The following is a 17,129-nucleotide window of genomic DNA, read 5'->3' on the forward strand; positions in this document are numbered from 1 at the left end:
AAATTGTTTCTCACCATCAGTGTTTTACAAAAACCAGCATCGTTTAGGCACTCGCTTAGGTATAGAGGCTGATCAATATGACGATTAATTCATAAGTATTTAAAAATAAAGGATGCCTAGACACGTCTAGATCGCAACTTTCATATAAACAGAAAATAGATAACTTACATTTTGAATTTTATTTTTTTAATGAATTGTATGTGACTTGTTGGATACTTAGATAAACACTTATTATATCATTCTTCATGTTTTTAATATGTTTTAATATTTTATAATATATATGTCATTCTAGTTTTCAATTTATATTTTTCAATACAATTATGTGTTTTTTTTAAGTATAGGTACACATTTATTTATATGTTATATAATAAATTTAATTAAAATTAAAAAAAACCACTTAGCCCCCACCAAGGTTCCGGTTAGACACCCAAGCGCTGGGTCCTTGCCACCGCCCTAACATTGCCTAGTACCTTTTAGAACCTTGCTCACTACAAATAGAAATGTAGTCTATAACAAATGAAACGATTACACATTTATTTATAATTTATAGATATTCTTGAATCTTGTCTTTAACAAATGAAACGATTACCCATTTGATATCATCATAATCTTTAGATGAAGCCCATTCACTGTGTTTGTGCAAATATAAAATTTAAAACAAAAAAATATATGGAAAAGAAAAGAAGTTGGAGAGAAATGTAAGAGAGAAAACATGTGGGTTTTATTTATTTATTTATTATAATTAGAGATGCTATGATACATTTGTGTCAGTGTGAAAGGTTAGTAAAAACAAAAAAAAAAAAAAAATTTGGTTTGTGCGAAGTTATATTATTGCTCAAAATTTTATTTTGTGATAGAAGATCAAATTGTCTTTGGACCTTTTTTGATTGATAAGGAACATTTTGTTAATAAGTAATTTAGCTTAATAAAATATGTTGTATAATTGTGTTTATTAACTAAATACTCATAATTGTATGCAATGGGTGACAAAAACGAATGTCACATCCCAGTCTCGACTCCACCGTAGCATGATATTGTCTGCTTTGGGCCTTGGCTACGCCCTCACGGTTTTGTTTTTGGGAACTCACACGAGAACTTCTTAGTGGATCACCCATCCTAGGAATGCTCTTACCTGAACTCGCTTAACTTCGAAGTTCCAATGGAACCCGAAACCAATGAGTTCCCAAAAGGCCTCGTGCTATAGGAGGCGGGCATGTACATATAAGGCACATCACCCCCTCTCCGTTGGTCGATATGGGATGTTACAATCCACCTCCCTTAGGGGCTTGACGTCTTTGTCGGCACACTCGTACCACACGGCAGAGTGGCTTTGATATCATTCTATCACATCTCAGTCTTGATTCCACCGTAGCATGATATTGTCCGCTTTGGGCCTCGGCCACGCCTTCACGGTTTTGTTTCTGGGAGCTCACATGAGAATTTCCCAATAGGTCATCCATCCTAGGAATGTTCTCGCCCAAACTCGCTTAACTTCAGAGTTCCGATGGAACCCTAAGCCAGTGAGTTCCCAAAAGGCCTCGTGCTATAAGAGGTGGACATGTACATATAAGGCACATCACCCCCTCTCTGTTGGTCGATGTGGGATGTTACTATCCATCCCCCTTAGGAGCTCGATGTCCTCGTCGGCACACTTGCACCACACGGCAAAGTGGCTATGATACCATTCTATCACATCTAAGTCTCGACTCCGCCGTAGCAAGATCCGCTTTGGGCCCCGGCCATGCCTTCATGGTTTTGTTTCTAAGAACTCACATGAGAACTTCCTAATAGGTCACCCATCCTGGAAATGATCTCTCGCTTAACTTCGGAGTTCCGATGGAACCCGAAGCCTGTGAGTTCCCAAAAGGTCTCGTGCTATAGGAGGTGGGCATGTACATATAAGGCACATCATCCTTTCTCTGTTGGTCGATATGGGATGTTACAATGAAGGCTCTATGAAAATGACCCTTCATGTTAGATACTTAGTGGGTCAAGTTTTTTGGTAGTAATTGGTCCATGCATGCAAGTGCTTATTGGTACAACTCAAGTCAAATTTTATTGCGTGTAATTGTTTCATGTTTTGTGATTGTACTAGTCCAACTTTGACTTCGAAAAGGAATTAAAGGTAAAGAGGTGCTTAGCCAGTCAGCCCCGCCCTTGGTAATTGACCACCATCGTCCTTTTCTCCACTACAGCGCGATACTCGAAACGCCGCCACCAAGCCTACAATGCACTCACGTGTGATAAAACTTTGTCATAGTCATGCATTATTTGTTTTAAGCCGCCACTACAGTGCTACCATAACGTTCCTGAGTGTGCGTCTTCGTCCCCTTTGTTCCCACCATCAAGCTTAATACATGTTCAATGATCACATCAGGGAACAGTAGACGAGTGCTCGTCTACCTCACAAATGACAAATCCATACACACTGTATCCTCAGAATAAACTTTTGTTAAAGATCGATTAGTACAATTTTCATAAATGTTGATGATGATGCAGCAGCTGGCTGGTAAGCTCTTTGCTTGCTTCCTTGTTGCATTGAGTTGTTTCTTGCTGCCGGGACTTGCTCAGCCTCCTCAGTTGCCCCAAGAGGAAGGTGAGTTGAGTTGAGTTGTTTATATTTACACACACATACAGACATTTGTATATATCCATAGCTGGTACGTACAAGGACTCATCCATGACTGGATCTATAAGCTCTTTATTGCAGTCATTTAACTGGCTGAAGTTTGCAGACCTAGCAGTAGATCAGTGTGCTCCCCCCCTCCACGCCCAGTTTGAATCCCGCTCCTTGGGATTAGATTAATTACATTCTCAGGCGAGAATCTAAGATCATTTGTTGCATCAAGTTCTTCTAGAGCATGGTGTAGAGCTTCGTGTATAGAGCTCAATGATTATGCTGATTTCATTACGAAATACACCTTATATTACACATAGAAAAGTAGGGTACTCTCGGCCTTGCCCTTTATCTCACTTTACATTGATTTGTTTTCTGTTGCTGTTTGAATCTGGATGCCATTGCCTTTTAGTTGATGCTCTCCGACAAGTTGCTACCACGATGGGGGCCAAATATTGGAGTTTCAACGCTGGTGCTGATGCTTGCCGAATTGATATGGTGGGTGTAACAGAGAACCAACCAAGGGGATCCCAGAGAAATACCGATTGCGAATGCAACTTTGAGAACAACACTGTTTGTCATGTCGTAAAACTGTATGATTCTTTTGAACTTCATGTCTCACCTTGATTTTTCCATGACTTAAGAAAAAGTCTATGCCTTCCATGTTTCAAAGCTCTCAATTTCGGTAGTTTCTGCTCAATACTTTTAACTATTTGTTAAACATTTTACAGAATGATCAAGGGTTATAGTTTGCCAGGTTTGCTTCCACCCCAACTCGTCAAGCTTCCTTACCTCCGAGAAATGTATGAGCTAACGCATTTGAATTACTTGATTTTCGAGATTTGGACGATACATATCTTTATATCTTAGTTAAAGTAACATTTCTTTCCGTGTAGTGATTTTGCTTACAACTATCTCAAGGGTACAATACCACGGGAATGGGCTTCAATGAAATTAACTTATATGTGAGCCTTTTGAATTTCTGTGAAAAGGTTTTAAACGAGTTGCTATGTATATTTATTAGTGAATTTTCTGCAGTTCTGTTCTTGCCAATCGCTTATCGGGTGAAGTTCCAAAGGAGTTGGGAAACATGACCACTCTGACATTCCTGTACGTGTTGTTTAACTACACTACATGCCTCGTTAGTTGCTAGTTGACCTATAGATGAACGAAATTTCCATAAGATATCATATTTGTTACATCAACGTTCTTTTTCGCTTCTTATACAAATCATTAGGAACCTTGAAGCAAACCAGTTTTCTGGTATTCTTCCTACTGAGCTTGGGCATTTGGTCTGTTTACAGACTTTGTAAGACATAAAATCCTCTTATTCCCAATTTTTTAAAAGGACTACAAACTTATATATGTTGAGTTAATAGCCCCTTGCTGCATGTTACAATTGTAGGTTTATTTCCTCAAATCAGCTGACTGGAAACTTGCCAGAGACGTTTTCCGAGCTAAGGAGTTTAAGAGATTTGTAAGGTTTAATTAGATTTGTTTCTGTTTTATAGCATTATACTGATTCTCGTGTCTGATAATCAAAATTATACTGCAATGCAGCCGAATGAATGATAACAACTTTAATGGAACAATCCCGATTTGGGTGCAGAATTGGAAGCAACTCGGAAGATTGTAAAATCCTTATATTTTTTCAGTGAAACAAGCTGTTCTCATTGCCCTTCGAATTTTTAAAATTTTTATAGCATGTATTAATCTTTTTTATTTCCCAAAAACTTGTCTTCTTGAAGAGATATGCATTCAAGTGGACTGGAGGGACCAATCCCATCAAATATTTCTTTTTTGTACAATTTGAAAGAGTTGTGAGTAATTTGGATCCTCATTCTGCTAAGTTATTTGTTATGTGATCTTTCCTGCAGATTTGATTAATTGTTCTGTACATCGTGGTCTGTCTTTGTACAGGAGGATTAGTGACACAAATGCACCGAGCCAGGGATTTCCTGTGCTGAGAAATATGACGGGCCTAGTAACATTGTATGTTTGAGAGAGAGCTATGTCATTGAATACTTCGATGGTTTCATATATATGTAAACTCACAAGCGCACACTCACGCAAATATCTTTTTCTGTCCAATAGCTATAACTAAAACTGTTTGACGCTGATTATTTAACTAATTGAAGGATTTTGAGGAACTGTAACATTTCCGGAGAGATCCCTGCATATATCTGGTCCATGAAGAACCTGGAGATGTTGTAAGTAATAAAACTGGTAAAAACTTTACTTTTGATGCTTGAATCACACCACACACAGACACCTACAGAAGTGAATGTCTGCAATAAAGCGGAATTGTACAGAAGTCTCCCGCTGGAATGAGCTATCTGCCCAGCTTCCTAAATGTAAAATATTATCTGACTACAATCAGCACCCTGCTCTGGAGGAGGAATGTATGTCAAGCGCAAACATATAGTTCATTTTTCAAACAATGTTTCTTGGATGCAATCAACCCTTTACTTATTCTGTCATATATTTGGTTAATGAATCTGTGTTAGGATGGAGGTTGATTGATTGTTACTATGTGATGGTCAGGGATGTCAGTTTCAACAACCTAGTGGGCGAACTTCCATCCACGATAGGAGCTGAGCGTCTGAAATTTGTGTAAGTGAGAAATGCAGTAACCTAATTGCTGAACTCAGCATCATTCTTGATAGTATTGTGAGGTACAATACTAAAACTCTACGTCGCTTTGATTAGCTTTTTGACTGGCAACCTGCTAAGTGGAAATGTTCCGAAGTCTATCTTGCTGCAGGGAAGTAATGTGTACGTTTGTTTCCTGAATACCTCGTTTCTGTGTATATACTGTTGTATACCGTAAATGTCTCCCCTTCTAACTCCTAATTACATGGCACTGAGGTTCCTGTTTTGTTGCAAAACTGAGTACATTTACTTTCTTATGATTTTTGCAGTGATTTGTCGTACAATAACTTCAAGTTGCAAGGCCCTAAGCAACCAGAATGTCAAGAACACTTGTAAGAACACATAATTTTCTCTATGGATTACTTTCTAGATTGAGGTGGTTTAGGAAAACTGAGTGTTTTCACAAACTGTTTTCAGGAATCTAAATCTGAACTTGTATCAGAGCTTTTCGAAGGAGGACAACTTGTAAGATGTTTCTTTTTGTATCGGAGCTCTCTTATTTTGCTTCTTTCCAATATAATTTCTTAAGTTAATTACAAGACAATGAGCCAAATTTGCTAAAATCTTTCTACTCATTAATTTTGTGACAGAAGGGGAATTCTTCCCTGCTTGAAGAATTTTAAGTGCCCACGATGTAAGTATACGTACTAGAGTTCTTGCATATCTCACTTTTGTCCTTTGGAATTCAAAGTTGTAAAGATGATTAGCATTTGCATCATGCTTAATTTACTGGCTAACTCACATTTATCCTTGCTTGTCACCATTTCTTTTGGGCAGATTCAAATTGTATGCATATTAATTGTGGTGGAAGTGACATAATTGTCAAGGACGAGAATCGCAGGAATGTCATGTTTGAAGGAGATGGAGGAGTTGAAGGTGGTACTGCAAAATATTTTAGGAATGAGAAAAGTATGTGGGGATTTAGTAGCACTGGTGACTTCATGCATGGCTTCGATCTGCAAAATACACGTTACTCTATCTCGCTGGAGTCTTCAAATCTCTCTGAATTATATGCGACAGCGCGCACATCTCCACTTTCGCTTACATATTTCCACTACTGTTTGGAAAATGGAATTTACACTATAACTCTCCACTTTGCGGAAATCATATTCACAAATGACGAAAAATACAGTAGCCTTGGGAGGCGTATTTTCGACATCTATGTTCAGGTAATTATCTACACTGTTCAAAACGCCTATCTTTTTATGGCTGCAAGGCTGCAACTTGAGGTTTTGATAAGAGACCATTGTTCTTCAGGAAAGGTTGGTGTGGAAGGATTTCAATATTGAAGATGAGGCAGGTATGGCTCAAAAGAAATTAGTTAAGCAAGTATCTAATGTCAATGTGACAAGTAATGTCCTAGAGATCCGATTCTATTGGGCTGGAAAAGGAACAACGGCGATTCCAGAGAAAGGAAATTATGGTCCCCTTATATCAGCCATCTCTGTGGTTTCTGGTGAGTCAGTCTTGTCGACGTTTCTTACGCTGTCATTTTAGTACCACCATATGAACGGAAGGTTGAGTGAAGGTTTCCTGTCATATCGTAGATTCTGAGATTGTGCAAAGGTTTACTCATTCGCTTGAAAGCACTTCTGGCTTCTGAGTGACGTTAATTTGTTTCGTTTACTCATTGGCCAGATTTTAAACCCTGTAAAAATGGTGGAACCGTGCGACCTATTTATATCATTGCCGGTGTTGCTGTTGGGGGATTATGCCTAACACTCTTCATGCTGGCAATCCTTTGGTGGAAAGGATGTTTGGGAGGAGAAAGAGGGAGACAACAAGGTGCATATTACATTAAACCAGCCATGTCATTGCCAACAAAATATGTTAAATAACATCAGGAACTCATCGGCATACTTTATTTTCTTTTTGGAACAGATATTGTTGGACAAAATATGCAGACGGGAATTTTTACTTTACAACAAATCAAAGCTGCCAGTAACGACTTTGATTCTGCAAACAAGATTGGAGAAGGCGGTTTTGGCCCTGTCTTCAAGGTAGCCCTTTTTTTTTTTTTTTCCTGGCATATGGAATTCTCATGATTTGAAAAGTAGATTCTAAAATTTAAGGTGGGGATGCAGGGTCAGTTACCTGATGGTTCATTGATAGCGGTTAAGCAGCTCTCATCCAATTCAAAGCAAGGAAATCGGGAATTTTTAAATGAGATGGGCATGATAACTTGTTTACAGCACCCGAATCTAGTGAAACTGCATGGATGCTGCATTGAAGAGGATCAATTATTGCTGGTGTACGAATACATGGAAAACAATAGTCTTGCACATGTCTTATTTGGTAGGTTTTCTGTCATTTTCTCTAATCCTGAACTTGTATGGCTTCAGTTTGATCAACTGAAGATCGGAGTACTTAACGTTTGATCACTTGTATAATTTTTTGAAAAAGAACGAAATAATAATTGTATTGGGATGAGTAAGAAGCAATTTTTTTTGGATGATATATAGATCAGGAGAACCATCAGATTAAACTGGACTGGCCTACAAGGCTTAAGATCTGTCTTGGGATAGCAAGAGGTTTAGCTTTTCTGCATGAAGAATCAAGAATCAAGATTGTTCACAGAGACATAAAAGCTACCAATGTACTGCTGGATGCGGATATTAACCCAAAAATATCCGACTTTGGATTGGCTAAACTTTATGAAGAGGAGAAAACACACATTAGCACCAAAGTTGCAGGAACAATGTCAGTTACAATTAAATTTTCTTGGACGTATGCTTACATATTTATGCATTGTTTTTTCTTTTTAATTGGAATAACCAAATGTTCGAACGATCTTAATCTGCAGAGGATATATGGCACCAGAATATGCGTTACGGGGTCACTTGACCTACAAAGCAGATGTTTACAGTTTCGGAGTTGTTGCCTTGGAAATTGCCAGTGGGAAGAAGAACAGCCATGTCCCAAATTCAACTTGCCTCTCTCTCCTGGACTGGGTACTAATTACGGCTTTTCAATCTCTCAAGCCATTGCATAAAATTGTAGTTTCTCGACAAATTTATGTTAATCAGTAGGAAACCTTTTGATAAAGTGAAATTTCTGTGGTTGCATGCAGGCCTATCAGTTGCAACGAACTGGAAAATTGAAGGAGCTGATTGATGAGAACTTAGGGACTGAAGTCAACGACAAAGAAGCAGAAGTTGTGGTTAAAGTCGGTCTGCTGTGCACAAATGCCTCTGCGTCTCTTAGGCCTACCATGTCTGAGGTGGTGAGCATGCTCGAAGGACAAACAGAAGTCCCAGACATTATCCCAGAAGCGAGTACTTATACTGAAGATTTGAGGTTCAAGTCCTTGAGAGATGTACATCATCAAAGCCAAACACAGAGTTTGAGTGGCAGTCGGTCTCAGAATTCGGCAAATGCTAATACAGTTGTTCGTCCTCTTCATCACATCAGGGCATGACTTGAGTTAAATCCGACTTCCTAAAATGGCTGTAGTTTCTAAATTTAAAAGATTTTTTGTACTATACAAAAATCTGACCTCCTCTACCAATTGCTCCGTCTCTATTTTTCAAATGAACATTGCTCAATGAAAAGTTCTTGATTTTCGGCTTTTGACAGCTCAGCTATGATCGTCAACTCGACTTTACTAGAATTTTATTGTACTCCGGCATTTTTTAACTGTTAGATCATTAGTCGAAATATTGTGATTTACGGTTCAAAATTAAAGTGTTAGATACGATCCAGAAGTGGCTATTGATCGTATAGAAGTAGAAAAGAACATTTGAAGAGTTCGTACCATGGCGACCAATAGTAGGTGGCAACCGATCAATCGGAGACGGGCAGAGAAATCCTCTTGCATTTAATGTTTAGTTTTTGTGTCTTACATGGACTGAGTTTCGTACTTCTTGGTTAGATACTTGAATTCTTTGCATGGTGAAGAAATTTTGATAATTTACTTATTTTATTAGGATAAGGATTTTAGGATTTTGAATTTGATGCCAACTAAGGTCAAAATTCTCATTGTAACTTAAATCATATATACTATAAATAGGATCTTAAAGTTGATTTATTTTTAGTGTTAGCTTTGAATGCTATCTTCATATGAGATGAAGTCGTATAAAAATTATAGTGTAGAAACAAGACTTACTGTTTGATGATTGATCAACCACAAAACTATTCCACCTAAAAACATTCACGGTGGTTTGAATTCTACGTGAGCATGCATTCTTTATTTTCATAACATATGCATTATTTTCTTTCTATTTTTCGTTAAAACGTGACCTTAATGTTCACCTGTCGTGCGTTTCGATCACACGCGCAATTATCCGGTCAAAACAAACGTGCGGTGACCTTAGTGAACAGTAAAAAGTACCTACTTCTCTCACACCTTCTAAGATTGGCTGTCTGCGAAGACTTATCCAATTACTACAATTTCATTGCTAATTGGTGACGATGCATCAGCTGGCTGGTAACCTCTTTCTCTGTGTTTGCTTCGTTATCATTGCATTGAGTTGCTTCACACTTCTGGGACTTGCTCAGCTGCCTAAGTTGCCCCAACAGGAAGGTGAGTGCTTATTACTGTATATCTTTCTACTGTTTACAATCCCTAGTTGCCTGTTTGGATTAGCTGGCCTGCCTGATATGGGCAACCCATACTGAGAATTCTTCGGTTTTCATTTTCGAGTTATCACTATGAGGGATCCTCCTTTCGAGACTGCCGAAAGCGCTTATATATGCATATAAGCGCTTTTGTTACAAACATGTTCGAATTTTATCGACAATCCAAGTGCTTCCCGAAGAAGAGTTAGGTGCTTCTCAACGCAAAAAGCACTTATAAGTTTTGTTGTCAATCGTAATCTGAAGTGTTTTCAGTCGTTAGAACCTTCCATAAGCAATCTAGAGAATATATAAGCTCCTTTATCAAAATTGCATCTAGTCTTGGCATTCACTCATTGCTTGTTTACAGTATTGATTTGCTACAGCTATGATGCTTATAGTATTGTTTGAGTTTGGATGCCTTTTAGTTGATGCTCTCCAAGAAATTGCTACCACGATGGGTGCAAAATATTGGACTTTTAACGCCGATGCTTGCCGAATTGAAACCGTGGGTCTAACAAAGAAGCAACCGAAGGGATCCCAAGCAAATACTGATTGTGATTGCAACTTTGAGAACAGCACTGTTTGTCATGTTGCAACGCTGTATGAGTCTTGACTTTTACTTTTTCTTTGATTTTTTCATCTCCATCGGCTTAAGAAGGCAACAACACCTTCCATGTCACAGCTCTGAATCTCGGTAACAACTTTAATATCATGTGTTTAATGTGTTACAGAACGCTCAAGGGTTACAGTTTACCTGGGTTGCTTCCGCCTCAACTCGCCAAGCTTCCTTACCTTCGAAAAATGTAACAGCTATCATATTTGACTTACTTGATATACATTTGAGGTTCGGAATTGGATGCTACATATCTTTAGTTATTTATTAGTTAATTATTCAAAGTAACATTTCTCTCTTGTAGTGATTTTGCTTACAACTATCTCAATGGTACAACACCGCAGGAATGGGCTTCAACGAAACTAACTTATATGTGAGCCTTTTGAATTTCTTGGAAAAGGTTTTGATCTCGTTGCTATGTACGTATATCTAATAGTGAATTTCCTGCAGCTCTGTTCTTGTCAATCGGTTATCGGGGCAAATCCCAAAGGATTTAGGAAATATTACCACTCTGACATTCCTGTACGTAACTGCATTTTGATTCAAGTTCTTGTGATTGTTGTGAAAATATACTCATAAAAATGATACATCAACTTTCCTTTCTTTTTCTTTCGTAAATCATCAGGAACCTTGAGGGGAACCAATTTTCTGGTATTGTTCCTACTGAGCTTGGGAATTTGGTTAATTTGCAGACTTTGTAGGTTACCAAACCTCTCTTTATATTTCTAAAAATGATTTAGAGTAGTTTATGTTGAGTTGATAGTTCATACTGCATGTTGCAAATGTAGGATGCTTTCCTCCAATCAGCTGACTGGATACTTGCCAGAGGCGTTTTCTGGGCTAAGGATGTTAAAAGATTTGTAAGATTCAATTAGATTTGCTGCTTTTTATAATAAACTGGTGCTTGTAACTAATTAATCAGCAAAATTCTAATGAAATGCAGCCGAATAAATGATAACAACTTTAGTGGAACACTACCCGATTGGGTACAGAATTGGAAAAAACTCACAAGATTGTAAGATGCTTATACTTTTGTAAAACAAGTTGTTCCCGTTGCCATTTGACCATTTAAAGTTTATACCCTGTATGAATCGTTTTCTTTTTTCAATTGCCTTGTTGAAGGGAAATGCATTCGAGTGGACTGGAAGGACCGATTCCATCTAATATTTCTCTCTTGAACAATTTGGAAGAGTTGTGAGTAATTTGCATTCTCATTCTGCTCAGTTTTTCTGCATTATCTTTCGTGTATCCTTGACCAGTAATTCTGTGCATCATGTCATATCTTATGCAGGAGGATTAGTGACACAAATGGACCATATCAGGAATTTCCTTTGCTGAGAAATATGACAAGCCTAGTAAGATTGTATGTCGAGAGAGCTTCACCGTTGAATGCTTTGATAAGCTTGATGATTTCATATGCATGTATAAGTGCAAGCGCATACTCACGCACACTGACAATCATGTTTTCCTACTTGTTGCGAAAGACAAAACTCCATTTTTCATCAATTGTTAAAACAAAATCCAACCGCTGACGAAATCATTTTATTGCATTTGATTGTTACCGCTGGTTTTTTGACCTAACAATTGGTGAGCATGAATTTGGTGCTCATCATTGAGTTCTTCTGCCAAAAATTATGTCTGTCTGCTATTCTTTTTCTATTCAATAGCTATAAGCCTCTAACTAAGAGCTGTGTTGATGCTGATTGTTTAACAAATTGAAGGGTTTTGAGGAACTGCAATATTTCCGGAGAAATCCCCCCATATATCTGGTCCATGAAGAATCTAGAGATGTTGTAAGCAATAAAATTTTACGTAATGTATCTGCTGAATGAAATCTGTGTTAGGACTTGGGATGGAGGCTAATTGATTGTTATTATAAAATGGTGATAGGGATGTCAGTTTCAACAAGTTAGCAGGCCAACTTCCATCCACGATAGGAGCTGAGCGTCTAAAATTTGTGTAAGTGCGAAATTATTTACGTTTTGATACTATCAGTTTTAATCTACAACAGAGAACAGTCAGTTGATTTCAAATTCTGGATGCACCAGTAATAACTATTACAGGAAAAAAGTAGTGACGATTTTTATACAAGCATTTACATCTGCATCTGCAACACTAGCAAATCGGCACACTAAACAGTTTTTCGTCTGAACAACTTGCTTTTTGGCCAAAAACCATGTCATAGAAATAAAACCAAATTGATGAAGTTTGCATTTTTCTCGATAGTTCAGATATCAAATGCTAATACTATGTGTTGCTTTGATTAGCTTTTTGACTGGCAACCTGCTAAGTGGAAACGTGCCAAGGTCAATCTTGCGAGATGGAAGTAATGTGTGAGTTTGTTTTCTGAAGTGTTTTCTATTAGCTTCTGGTTCCTTTTTATATCTGCATTCTACTAAGTTCCAAATTATGTGTATCTACCGTTGTATATTGCAAATATCTCCCCTTCTTATTTCTAATTCCATGGCACTCAGGTTCCTGTTTTGTTACAAACTCACAGTTGTTGTTTATGCTTTTTTGCAGTGATTTGTCGTACAATAACTTCACATTTCAAGGCCCTGAGAAACTGGATTGTAAAAAATACTTGTATGAGTAGATGCCATTCTCCATAAGATTACTTTTTAGATTATGGTGGTTTAGGAAAACTTACAGTTTTGTTCACCGTCATCTTTCAGGAATCTAAGTCTAAACTTGTATCGGAGCTCTTCAGAGGAGAACAACTTGTAAGATGCTTCTTTTTGTTTTGATTGATTCTTTTCTTCATATCTTTTCTTTTCAATTTCCAAAGTTAACTTCAAAATTTGCTTATTCATCGTTCCGCTGAATCTGTGACAGAAGGGGAATTCTTCCATGCTTGAAGAATTTAAAGTGCCCACGATGTAAGCATACTTGCTGGAGTTTAAGTATTATGGACTGCTATGAGACTAATTTGAAACCATTGGCCTTATTTTACACCTAAAAATTCAGTATCGAGTTCATTTACGAATATGCACATATAAATTCAGCAATTACACCATCTTTGAATTTATCTTCACTCATGACAATTTTTTGGGCAGATTCAAATTGTATGCATATTAATTGTGGTGGGAGTGACATAATTGTCGAGGACGAGAATAACGCGAACGTCATGTTTGAAGGAGATGGAGGAGTTGAAGGTGGCAGTGCTAAATATTATAGGAATGAGAAAAGTATGTGGGGATTTAGTAGCACCGGAGACTTCATGGATGACTTCGAGCTGCAGAATACACACTACTCTGTATCTCTAGCATCTTGCAATCTTTCTGAGCTATATACAACAGCACGCGTATCTCCGCTTTCACTTACTTATTTCCACTATTGTTTAGAAAATGGGATTTACACTATAACTCTCCACTTTGCGGAGATCGAATTCACTAATGACAAGAGATACACTAGTCTTGGGAGGCGAATTTTCAACATCTATGTTCAGGTAATTAGCAACACTAATTGGATTGCCATCTTTATGTTCTTGTAACTCAAGGTTTTGACAAGGTCATTTTTTTTATCAGGACAAGTTGGTGTGGAAGGATTTCAATATTGAACATGAGGCAGGCATGGCTCGAAAGAGATTAGTTAAGCGAGTAGATAATGTCAATGTGACAAGTAACGTCTTAGAGATCCGGTTCTACTGGGCTGGAAAAGGGACAAGAAGGATTCCGGAGAGAGGACACTATGGTCCCCTCATATCAGCTGTCTCTGTGGTTTCCAGTGAGTCAATCTTGTTGACGTTTCCTTCGCATTTTAGTACCATCATTTTAACTGAAGGTTGTCCAAAGGCTTTCCTAAGATACTGTAGAATAAGAAAGGCAGTTCTGCAGTATTAGTGCATTTTGAATATTTGATTGTTTTCACGGTTCATGATTTTGCCTATCTGATAAAATCTTTGTGGTCAGCATTATCTTCTTTCTTTTTGCCCGAAACCTTTTTTGTGAGTGAGCGTAACTGGTTCATTCTTTTGTTCAGACTTTAAACCGTGTACAAATGGTGGAATTGTGCGAACCATTTACATCATTGCCGGTGTTGTTGGGGGAATCTGCCTAACACTATTCATACTAGCAATCCTTTGGTGGAAAGGATGTTTGCGAGGAAAAAGAGGGAGACAAAAAGGTGCATATTACATTAAACATCTCATTCTCAAATTGCTAGTTTGCATCCTGCTGAAAATTATATCAAAAAGCTGCTACTAATAACGACTTTGATTCTGCAAAAAATGATGTTTGGCATACTTTAATTTCTTCTTGTACAGATCTTCTTGGACGAGATATGCAGATGGGGACTTTTACTTTGAAACAAATAAAAGCTGCTACTAATGACTTTGATTCTGCTAAAAAGATTGGAGAAGGTGGCTTTGGTCCTGTCTACAAGGTAGCCCAGATTTCCTTTGGAATATATAGAACTATGAAAGAAAGTCCTTTTCTTGTAATACCAATCTTCATGGCAAAAAGTAAATACTAAAAGTTACGGTTTGAATGCAGGGTCACTTACCTGATGGTTCATTGATAGCCGTTAAGCAGCTGTCATCCAATTCAAAGCAAGGAAATCGCGAATTTTTAAACGAGATGGGCATGATAACTTGTTTGCAACACCCGAATTTAGTGACACTGCATGGATGCTGTATTGAAGGGGATCAATTATTACTGGTGTACGAATACATGGAAAACAATAGTCTTGCGAATGCCTTGTTTGGTAACTTTTATGATGTCATTAAAATCTGAATATACAAGACATTTAACATTTGATTTAAGTTTCTTGTGGACATTCTATAATTCTAACGTTTCTGTTAAGGGAAGTTTTCAGATTTGATCGTCTGTTTTTTTATTTGTACACTTAGAAGATTTTTGGTTGCATGATATATAGGCCAGGAGAACCGGATAAACCTGGACTGGGCTACAAGGGTTAAGATCTGTACCGGGATAGCAAGAGGTTTAGCTTTTCTGCATGAGGAATCAAGACTCAAGATTGTTCACAGAGACATAAAAGCCACCAATGTGCTGCTGGATGCGGATTTGAACCCTAAAATATCGGATTTTGGATTGGCTAAACTTTATGATGAAGAGAAAACACACGTCAGCACCAAAGTTGCAGGAACCATGTCAGTTGTCTTAAAATTTTTCTCGACACACATTTACCTATATACATAAGTTTTTTCGTTTTAATTGGAAAGTGACAAATTATTGGGACTATCTTAATCTGCAGAGGATATATGGCCCCAGAATATGCGTTATGGGGTCACTTGACCTACAAGGCAGATGTTTACAGTTTCGGAGTAGTTGTGTTGGAAATTGCTAGTGGAAAGAAGAACAGTTATGTGCCAAGTAACGCTTGTGTCTCTCTCGTTGACTGGGTAGTATACAGTTTTCAATCTCTCGAGCTACTGCATAATTTGTGGTTTTTCCGACAATTTTATGTTAATCAGTAAGAAACCTTTCGATAAAACCAAATTTCCATTGTTGGATGCAGGCCTGTCAGTTGCAACAAGGTGGAAACTTGAAGGAGCTGATAGATGAGAGCTTAGTGAGTGAAGTCAATGACAAAGAAGCAGAAGTAATGGTTAAAGTCGGTTTGCTGTGCACGAATGTTTCTCCGTCACTTAGGCCTACCATGTCCGAGGTGGTGAGCATGCTTGAAGGACAAACAACAGTCCCAGACACGAAGCCTGAAGCAAGTATTATGCACTGTGAAGATTTGAGGCTCAAGGCCGTGAAAGATCGACATCATCAAAGGCAAGCACAAAGTTCAAGTGGAAGCCAATCCGAGAATTTGGCAACTTCTTGTGCAGTTTGCTCTTCCTCGCCATGAATCGAGTTCAATCAAATTTGAATCAAGATCCTGAGGACATCATGCATAGTAGCAGTCTAGCTAGTTGTCTATCCTTCTCTTGTAATTTTTTCATACTAATTGTTGCGAGTTTCTTTAGCAAGGACATATGCTCTTCCTTAAAAAAAATACTAAATATTCTCGTTCTTGACTAATACATAAGGAATGAAAAATTGGGTTTCAAGTTGAAATTAGCAACTTCATGTGAAATGAACCATATAAAAATAGGAAAACTAATGAAAATGATTTGAAAATTTTAAGTTTTAACTAAAATGATGAAAATATATTATAAGTGAATAGTATCTGTTAAACCGTATATTTTCACAAAGAAAAAAAATAAGTAAATAAAAATATAAAAGAAGTGGAGTAGACGTGGTGATGTGTGGGGATTGCAAGTGCCTACTTTTAAGGGGTGAAAACAATACGAAGGTTGTTGACTTTTATCTCTAAATATATATATAAAAAAATGGGATAATAAAATCACTTCACAACTGGAGACGTGGGTGGTTTTCTACGGGTGTCCTACTATGCAGAGTATGAGACGTGGGTGGTTTTCTACGGGTGTCCTACTATGCAGAGTATGTGATAGCACTCGTTCACTGAGTATGATTGTCTTCCCTCTTATTCTCATTTCTTTCCCTTTTCTTCTCTCAAATATTATTTTTTGTCTTATTATTTTTATAAAAAAATCAATATAAAATGTTGACATGATTAAATCGAAACTGTTCAAATAAGAGGAAAGGAAACGGTAAAGATTTTGGGAGGGAGAGAATCCTCCCTCACCCACTAACCACAACTTCCGTTTCCACCGTTCGCCTATAAAAGGCACTAAGCCAAAGCAAACTGGGGAAAAAA

At 37.7% G+C, this 17,129-nt stretch overlaps 2 protein-coding genes across 8 annotated transcripts; both read left to right on the forward strand.

Annotated features, from left to right (window-relative positions):
* The first annotated feature begins 2,337 nt into the window (after positions 1-2,337).
* Positions 2,338-8,849, forward strand: LOC137723435 (putative LRR receptor-like serine/threonine-protein kinase RFK1). 3 transcript variants are annotated; one of them, XM_088693835.1, is made up of 25 exons: positions 2,341-2,596; positions 2,711-2,941; positions 3,030-3,210; positions 3,349-3,420; positions 3,514-3,582; positions 3,656-3,727; positions 3,855-3,926; positions 4,023-4,094; positions 4,178-4,249; positions 4,366-4,437; positions 4,538-4,609; positions 4,756-4,827; positions 5,162-5,230; positions 5,327-5,392; positions 5,539-5,601; positions 5,687-5,734; positions 5,860-5,903; positions 6,047-6,438; positions 6,527-6,725; positions 6,908-7,054; positions 7,151-7,269; positions 7,354-7,564; positions 7,732-7,969; positions 8,073-8,220; positions 8,340-8,849. In XM_088693835.1, the coding sequence occupies exons 3-25, from the start codon at positions 3,059-3,061 to the stop codon at positions 8,685-8,687; spliced, it is 2,889 nt and encodes a 962-aa protein (XP_088549961.1). In that variant the 5' UTR covers positions 2,341-2,596; positions 2,711-2,941; positions 3,030-3,058; the 3' UTR covers positions 8,688-8,849. The 3 variants fall into 3 exon arrangements, with proteins under 3 accessions (XP_088549959.1, XP_088549960.1, XP_088549961.1); XM_088693833.1 differs by lacking the exon at positions 2,711-2,941 and having other exon boundaries at positions 2,338-2,596; XM_088693834.1 differs by lacking the exons at positions 2,711-2,941; positions 5,327-5,392 and having other exon boundaries at positions 2,338-2,596.
* Positions 8,850-9,458: 609 nt separating this feature from the next.
* LOC148696584 (putative LRR receptor-like serine/threonine-protein kinase RFK1) lies at positions 9,459-16,465 on the forward strand. 5 transcript variants are annotated; one of them, XM_088693836.1, is made up of 24 exons: positions 9,459-9,791; positions 10,252-10,426; positions 10,558-10,629; positions 10,744-10,812; positions 10,890-10,961; positions 11,065-11,136; positions 11,228-11,299; positions 11,383-11,454; positions 11,562-11,633; positions 11,731-11,802; positions 12,161-12,232; positions 12,330-12,398; positions 12,707-12,772; positions 12,963-13,025; positions 13,115-13,162; positions 13,275-13,318; positions 13,496-13,887; positions 13,967-14,165; positions 14,421-14,564; positions 14,704-14,822; positions 14,933-15,143; positions 15,315-15,549; positions 15,654-15,801; positions 15,918-16,465. In XM_088693836.1, exons 1-24 carry the CDS (start codon positions 9,680-9,682, stop codon positions 16,254-16,256), a joined length of 3,009 nt encoding a protein of 1,002 aa, XP_088549962.1. In that variant the 5' UTR covers positions 9,459-9,679; the 3' UTR covers positions 16,257-16,465. The 5 variants fall into 5 exon arrangements, with proteins under 5 accessions (XP_088549962.1, XP_088549964.1, XP_088549963.1 ...); XM_088693837.1 differs by having other exon boundaries at positions 9,648-9,791; positions 10,194-10,426; XM_088693838.1 differs by lacking the exon at positions 11,383-11,454 and having other exon boundaries at positions 9,635-9,791.
* Positions 16,466-17,129: the final 664 nt, after the last annotated feature.

Source organism: Pyrus communis, chromosome 5 (assembly GCF_041283825.1).
Source record: "Pyrus communis isolate YQ-2024b chromosome 5, ASM4128382v1, whole genome shotgun sequence".
In the NCBI taxonomy this organism is placed as follows: domain Eukaryota; kingdom Viridiplantae; phylum Streptophyta; class Magnoliopsida; order Rosales; family Rosaceae; genus Pyrus; species Pyrus communis.